Below are 7,942 nucleotides of genomic sequence, written 5' to 3'. Positions count from 1 at the left end.
GACGGCGTCCCCCCGGCTCCCGACTCTCAGGAAAGGGGTGCCCCCGGGGGGGGCCCCCAAATTCACCCGGTGCCGGCGGGCTCCACCGTTTCAGAGGAAGCCCCGGCCGCCCCCCCGCCGGCCACCGCGCCCCCCATCATGGTGGATGACAAGCTGGAAGAGCTCATCCGGCAATTCGAAGCTGAATTCGGGGAGAATTTCAACCTGCCCCCCCCCGAGACACCCGCCCCGCTCGCCCCCGGGGCTACCGAGCTGCCGGGGGGGCCAGCACCAGCCCCACAAGTGCCCCCCGCCGCCGCCGCCGCCGTCGCCCCGGCGTCAAGCAGCGCTCCCCAAACCGGCCCCAAAAGCTTTTTGTTCTCACCGGGGAAGGGGCTGCTTTCGGACCCCCCCCCCTTCACCGCCCGCTCCCCAAAACAGATCAAAATCGAGTCTTCTGGTGCTATCACCGTGGTGTCCACCACGTGCTTTTACTCCGAGGAAAGCCAAAACCCGGAGGCGGACGAGGCCGACGGGACGCCCACCAAGGACGAGGTGCCGCTGACGCCCACCCTGAGCGGCTTTTTGGAGTCGCCTCTCAAATACCTGGACACGCCGACCAAAAGCCTCCTGGACACCCCGGCCAAGCGGGCACAGGCCGAGTTCCCCACCTGCGACTGCGTCGGTGAGCCAACGGCCGGGCCCCCGGGGTGTTACTGGGGTGGGGAGGAGCCCCCCGGGGTGGTATTTCGAGGAGGTGGCTTTGCAGGGTGGGATTGTTTGGGATAAATCACAGGGCGATGCCACGGTGCCGGCAAAGATCCCACTTCTGGAGGGATGTGGTCCCCGATGCTGCAGAGCCCTCTTTTTACTTTGTCATCTCCCCTCTGATTTTTGTGGTGGGATGGCAAACACTGAGTGACCACCGTGTCACCCTGGAGGTGGTGCCAACACCAAGTTGGCCATGCCAGTATGGATTGGAAGAGCAGCAAAACCAAAGGGCCATTGGGTTTTGCCTCCACTGAAGCGCTCGGCTAAATCCCATGGAGCCCCAAAACCCACCTAAAATCTATCTCACCTGGTTATTCCCACAATTTGAAGCCAAATTGGCCGGTTTGGGTTATTTGCTGCTGGGTTGTTTGGTGGCTGATCCCACCAGAATGCATTGAAAAGGCACCAAACTCTTGGATTTGGGATCTTTTTGGAAAAAAAGTAGTGTCACTGTGGAGGTGGTGCCAACACCACACTGGCCATGTCATCATGGGTTGAAAGAACAGCAAAACCAAAGGGCTGTTGGGTTTTGCCTCCTCTTTAATGCTTGGCTAAATCCCATGGAGCTTCAAAACCCACCTATAATGTGTCTCACCTGGTTATTCCCACCATTTGAAGCCAAATTGGCCAGTTTGGGTTCTTTGCTGCTGGGTTTCTGGGTTGTTTGTTGGCTGATGCCACCGGGGTGCACTGAAAAGTCACCAAACTCTAGGATTTGGGATTTTTTGGGGGAATAAAATCATGTCACCATGGAGGTGGTGCTGGCGGTGACCTGGTTGTGCCATCGTGGGTTGGAAGAACAGCAAAACCAAAGGGCTGTTGGGTTTTGCCTCCACTGAAGCGCTCGGCTAAATCCCACAGAGCACCAAAACCCACCTAAAATGTGTCTCACCTGGTTATTCCCACCATTTGAAGCCAAATTGGCCAGTTTGGGTTATTTGCTGCTGGATTGTTTGGTGGCTGATCCCATCGAGATGCATTGAAAAGTCATGGGATTTTTTGGGGGAATAAAATCATGTCACCATGGAGGTGGTGCTGGCGGTGACCTGGTTGTGCCATCGTGGGTTGGAAGAACAGCAAAACCAAAGGGCTGTTGGGTTTTGCCTCCACTGAAGCGCTCGGCTAAATCCCACAGAGCACCAAAACCCACCTAAAATGTGTCTCACCTGGTTATTCCCACCATTTGAAGCCAAATTGGCCAGTTTGGGTTATTTGCTGCTGGATTGTTTGGTGGCTGATCCCACCGAGATGCATTGAAAAGTCATCAAACTCTTGGCTTTGGCATATTTTTGGAAAAAAACATTGTGTTGCCATGGAGGTGGTGCCAACACCAAGCTGGCCATGCCATCGTGGGTTGGAAGAGCGGCAAAACCAAAGGGCTGTTGGGTTTTGCCTCCACTGAAGCGCTCGGCTAAATCCCTCAGAGCACCAAAACCCACCTAAAATCTATCTCACCTGGTTATTCCTGTTGTTTTAAAGCCAAATTGGCTGGTTTGGGTTATTTGCTGCTGGGTTGTTTGGTGGCTGATCCCACTGGGATGCATTGAGAAGGCACCAAACTCTAGGATTTGGGATCTATTTGGAAAGAAAGTAGTGTCACCATGGAGGTGGTGCCAACACCAAGCTGGCCATGTCATCATGGGTTGGAAGAGCAGCAAAACCAAAGGGCTGTTGGGTGTTGCCTACATTGAAGCGCTCGGCTAAATCCTGTGGAGCCCCCAAACCCACCTAAAATCCATCTCACCTGGTTATTTCTGTTGTTTTAAGCCAAATTGGCCAGTTTGGGTTCTTTGCTGCTGGGTTTCTGGGTTGTTTGGTGGCTGATCCCACCTGGATGCGTTGAAAAGGCACCAAATTCTTGGCTTTGGGATTTTTTTGGGAAAAAAAATCATGTCACCGTGGAGGTGGTGCTAATGCTGACCTGGCCGTGCCATCCTGGGTTGGAAGAAGAGCAAAACCAAAGGGCTGTTGGGTTTTCACTCTGCTGAAGCGTTGGCTAAATCCCTCAGAGCACCAAAATCGACCTAAAATCAGCTTTCCTGGTTATTCCTGCTGTTTTAACGCCAAATTGGCCGGTTTGGGTTATTTGCTGCTGAGTTGTTTGGTGGCTGATGCTACCAGAATGCATTGAAAAGGCACCAAACTCTTGGATTTGGGATCTTTTTGGAAAAAAAGTAGTGTCACTGTGGAGGTGGTGCCAACACCACGCTGGCCATGTCATCATGGGTTGAAAGAACAGCAAAACCAAAGGGCTGTTGGACTTTTGACTCTGCTGAAGCCGTTGGCTAAATCCCGTGGAGCCCCAAAACCCACCTAAAATCAGCTTTCCTGGTTATTCCTGTTGTTTTAAGCTAAATTGGGTTGTTTGGGTCATTTGCTGCTGGGTTGTTTGAGAAGGGATGTATTGAGAAGGCACCAAACTCTTGGATTTGGGATCTATTTGGAAAGAAAGTAGTGTCACCGTAGAGGTGGTGCCAACACCACGCTGGCCATCTCATCATGGGTTGAAAGAACAGCAAAACCAAAGGGCTGTTGGACTTTTGACTCTGCTGAAGCCGTTGGCTAAATCCCGTGGAGCCCCAAAACCCCCCTAAAATCAGCTTTCCTGGTTAATCCTGTTGTTTTAAGCCAAATTGGCCAGTTTGGGTTATTTGCTGCTGGGTTGTTTGAGAAGGGATGTATTGAGAAGGCACCAAACTCTTGGATTTGGGATCTATTTGGAAAGAAAGTAGTGTCACCGTAGAGGTGGTGCCAACACCAAGCTGGCCATGCCATCGTGGGTTGGAAGAACAGCAAAACCAAAGGGCTGTTGGGTGTTGCCTACATTGAAGCGCTCGGCTAAATCCCATGGAGCCCCCAAACCCACCTAAAATCTATCTCATCTGGTTATTCCTGTTGTTTTAAGCCAAATTGGCTGGTTTGGGTTATTTGCTGCTGGGTTTCTGGGTTGTTTGGTGGCTGATGCCACCGGAATGCATTGAAAAGGCACCAAACTCTTGGCTTTGGGATTTTTTGGGGAAAAAAAATCATGTCAGCATGGAGGTGATGCTGATGCCAGCCTGTCCATGCCGGCGTGCGTTGGAAGAACAGCAAAACTAAAGGGCTGTTGGGTTTTCACTCTGCTGAAGCGTTGGCTAAATCCCATAGAGCACCAAAACCCACCTAAAATCAGCTTTCCTGGTTAATCCTGTTGTTTTAAGCCAAATTGGCCGGTTTGGGTTATTTGCTGCTGGGTTGTTTGGTGGCTGATCCCACCAGAATGCATTGAGAAGGCACCAAACTCTTGGATTTGGGATCTTTTTGGAAAGAAAGTAGTGTCACCGTGGAGGTGGTGCCAACACCAACCTGGCTGTGCCATCGTGGGTTGGAAGAGCAGCAAAACCAAAGGGCTGTTGGGTTTTGCCTCCTCTTTAGTGCTTGCTCTAAATCCCATGGACCTCCAAAACCCACCTAAAATCCATCTCACCTGGTTATTTCTGTTGTTTTAAGCCAAATTGGCTGGTTTGGGTTATTTGCTGCTGGGTTGTTTGGTGTCTGATCCCACTGGGATATATTGATAAGGCACCAAAGTCTTGGATTTGAGATCTTTTTGGAAAGAAAGTAGTGTCACCATGAAGGTGGTGCCAACACCAAGCTGGCCATGCCATCCTGGGTTGGAAGAACAGCAAAACCAAAGGGCTGTTGGGTTTTGCCTCCTCTTTAGTGCTTGCTCTAAATCCCATGGACCTCCAAAACCCACCTAAAAGCCATCTCACCTGGTTATTTCTGTTGTTTTAAGCCAAATTGGCTGGTTTGGGTTATTTGCTGCTGGGTTGTTTGGTGTCTGATCCCACTGGGATATATTGATAAGGCACCAAAGTCTTGGATTTGAGATCTTTTTGGAAAGAAAGTAGTGTCGCCGTGGAGGTGGTGCCAACACCAAGCTGTCCATGCCGGCATGGCTTGGAAGAACAGCAAAACCAAAGGGCTGTTGGGTTTTGGCTCCTCTTAATGCTTGGCTAAATCCCATGGAGCTCCAAAACCCACCTATAATGTGTCTCACCTGGTTATTCCCACCATTTGAAGCCAAATTGGCCAGTTTGGGTTATTTGCTGCTGGGTTGTTTCGTGGCTGATCCCACCGGGGTGCATTGAAAAGGCACCAAACTCTTGGCTTTGGCATATTTTTGGAAAAAAACATTGTGTCACCATGGAGGTGGTGCCAACACCAACCCAGCTATGCCATCGTGGGTTGAAAAAACAGCAAAACCAAAGGGCTGTTGGGTGTTGCCTACATTGAAGCGTTCGGCTAAATCCCGTGGAGCCCCAAAAGCCACCTAAAATCTATCTCATCTGGTAATTCCTGTTGTTTTAAGCCAAATTAGTTGATTTGGGTTATTTGTTGCTGGGTGTCTGGGTTGTTTGGTGGCTGATCCCACCGGGATGCATTGAAAAGTCATCAAACTCTTGGATTTGGGATTTGTTAGGTGGTTTTTTTGGTGTGTGTTGGCATTCGTTAGACTTGGCAGCAAGTGGCAGACACTTCCCACCGGGTCCTAGCTCCATCCGAGCGCTGGGACCTGGCTCTTCCCTCCCCAAAATTGAGCCCCAGTGCTCTCCCCTGGGAAGGAGCAGGGTGAGGATTTGGGGCATCCAGACGGACCAACGAACCCCCGCGCTGCTGGGAGAGGTGGCCTGGGGCCAAGTGCAAGCTGCACTTTATTAGCAGGGCTTATGATTATTTATTTATTTGCTTGTAAATGGCAGCAGTAATTAGCCCGAGCGAATGAAAGGCTTTTCTGGAGCCGCTCGAACCGATCTCGGAGTTTCTCCCTGCGCTGCTTGAAAAGATTCGGGTGGCTTTTTCCTTTGCAACCTGTTTTAAAAGCTGGGAAAGGTGGGGGATTCCCCTCCTCCCCCCACCACCTCTCTCCGTTTTTCTCAAGGCAAAGCTGTGAGAGAAAGCAATTAAGTAGGAGTTGGGGCTCGGGGCTTTATTAGGTGCCTGTGCTGTTTAGACGCCGTAATAAAATCAGCCTTCGCTGCGTGGCCCGTATTGATCCCTGTCTGGACAGCTGCAGCCCAGCTGAGCCCGGCTTTCTCCTCGCCCTGGCTCCCGGCCAGTTCGACATGATGGGAATGAAAATCAGGGTGGTGAGAGCTGAGGGTTGGAAGGATGGATCAGCCCCGGCCCTGGCACCGCGTCCTCATCCCCGCCGGCGGCGTTTGAGCATCCCCCTGCGCCGGAGATGGACCCCTGTGCTGGCCCCCAGCATCCTTGGCTTCCCCACACCAGCACCTTCCTGCCCTGAAAACCCCCGAGGGGTTTGGTGCTGCTGGGGGTTGTTGCTTGCAGGGCTGTAGCCCAGCATCCTTCTCTGCTAGCCCCGGCATCCTTCTCTAGCAGCACCAGCTTCTGCCATAGCCCAGCATCCTTCTGCTGGAGCCCCAGCATCCTCCGTAGCCCAGAAGCCTTTTGCCATAGCCCTGGCATCTTTCTGCCATAGCACCTGGCATACCTCTGTCCTAGCCCAGCGTCCTTCTCCCATAGCCTCCAGCATCCTTTTGTGGCCCAGCATCCTTCTGCAGTAGCCCAGCATCCATAGCCCCAGCTTCCTTCTCTCGTAGCCCAGCATCCTCCTCCTATAGCCCAGCATCCTTCTCCCATAGCCTCCAGCATCCTTTTGTAGCCCAGCATCCTTCTGCAGTAGCCCAGCATCCATAGCCCAGGATTCTTCTCCCGTAGCCACAGCATCCTCTGGCCGGGCATCCTTCTGCTGTAGCCCCGGGCATCCTTCTGTCATAGCCCAGCATCCTTCTGTCATAGCCAAGCATCCTTCTCCTGTAGCCCAGCATCCTTCTCTCATAGCCAAGCATCCTTTTCTGGTAGCCTCAGCATCCTTCTCCTGTAGCCAAGCATCCTTCTCCTGTAGCCCAGCATCCTTTTCTGGTAGCCCCAGTATCCTTCTGTAGCCCAGCTTCCTTCTCCAATAGCCAAGCATCCTTTTCTGGTAGACCCAGCATCCTTCTCCTGCAGCCCCAGCAGCCTTTGCCTGTGGCCTCCAGCATCCTTCTTCTGTAGCCCAGCATCCTTCCCCGGTAGCTCCTGCTCCTTCCTTGCCCAGGCTCAGCCAACTCCGGGCATCCCCTGAGCATCCCCAAATCCTCCTGATGAGCCTGGAAGTGGCACCAGCGGGTAGTTTTCAGCCCCAATATCATCCCCTGATGGTTTTGGCAGCATCTCGGCTGCGCCAGTCCCAGTGAGCGGGGCCAGGCGGGTGCCAGGGTGGGAGCTGGTGGGGAGCAGGGGGGTCGGGGGGGTATATGCTGAATTGCCCACCGCTGCTAATTGCTTCATCTCATCAGAGCTCGTCAAAATGCCCCACGCTCAAAGCAGCCGGTGCCGAGCCCTGGTGCCAGGATGGAGCCACAGTCCTGCCGGGAGGCTTGGAGGGGGCTGCATCCCCCCGGGGAGGTTTTTGGGGCTGAGCCCCCGTCCCCCCGATCCCCAGTGGCGTTTTTAGTGCTGGGAGCAGAAAATGAAGAGGAGCCCTCGGGCTGTTTAACGAACCCCTAATTGCGGCTTCCCTTCCCCAGTGCTCTTAGGGGGAAACGCTGCTGAGGTACCTTTGGGTTTGGGTGCAAAAGTGCTCCATTTGAGGGGAATTTGGGGGTTTGGCATCCTTCGGGGCAGCCAGTGGAGGTGCAAACCCCAAAATATCTGTTCCCCCCCTCTTTTCTGCCTCTGCAGAGCAAATTGTGGAGAAGGACGAGGGACCCTATTACACCCACCTGGGCTCGGGGCCCACCGTGGCGTCCATCAGGGAGCTCATGGAGGAGCGGTAAGGGCCCCTGCCCCATCCCCTCCTGTCCTGGGGGGGCCACAAGGGCAAGTGGGGTCTCATGAGGGCAAGTGGGGTCTCATGAGGGCAAGTGGGGTCTCATGAGGGCAAGTGGGGTCTCATGAGGGCAAGTGGGGTCTCATGAGGGCAAGTGGGGTCTCATGAGGGCAAGTGGGGTCTCATGAGGGCAAGTGGGGTCTCATGAGGGCAAGTGGGGTCTCATGAGGGCAAGTGGGGTCTCATGAGGGCAAGTGGGGTCTCATGAGGGCAAGTGGGGTCTCATGAGGGCGAGTGGGGTCTCATGAGAGGGCGAGTGGGGTTTCATGAGGGCGAGTGGGGTCTCATGAGGGTGAGTGGGGTCTCATGAGGGCG

The 7,942-nt window shown here is 53.6% G+C and overlaps 1 protein-coding gene across 1 annotated transcript in view; it reads left to right on the top strand.

The window, feature by feature from the left end:
- The window catches only part of TET3 (tet methylcytosine dioxygenase 3), a 26,382-nt gene that overhangs the window by 1,382 nt on the left and 17,058 nt on the right, over positions 1-7,942 (top strand). The window contains exons 3-4 of the mRNA XM_014945459.1: positions 36-664; positions 7,480-7,570. Of these exons, the coding sequence (XP_014800945.1) occupies positions 36-664; positions 7,480-7,570 (720 nt within the window). The remainder of the gene's footprint in view (positions 1-35; positions 665-7,479; positions 7,571-7,942) is intronic.

Source organism: Calidris pugnax, unplaced genomic scaffold (genome assembly GCF_001431845.1).
Source record: "Calidris pugnax isolate Ruff unplaced genomic scaffold, ASM143184v1 scaffold120, whole genome shotgun sequence".
NCBI lineage: Eukaryota > Metazoa > Chordata > Aves > Charadriiformes > Scolopacidae > Calidris > Calidris pugnax.
The sequence above is the reverse complement of the archived record's forward strand: the minus strand, read 5'-3'. Positions and strand labels throughout refer to the sequence as shown.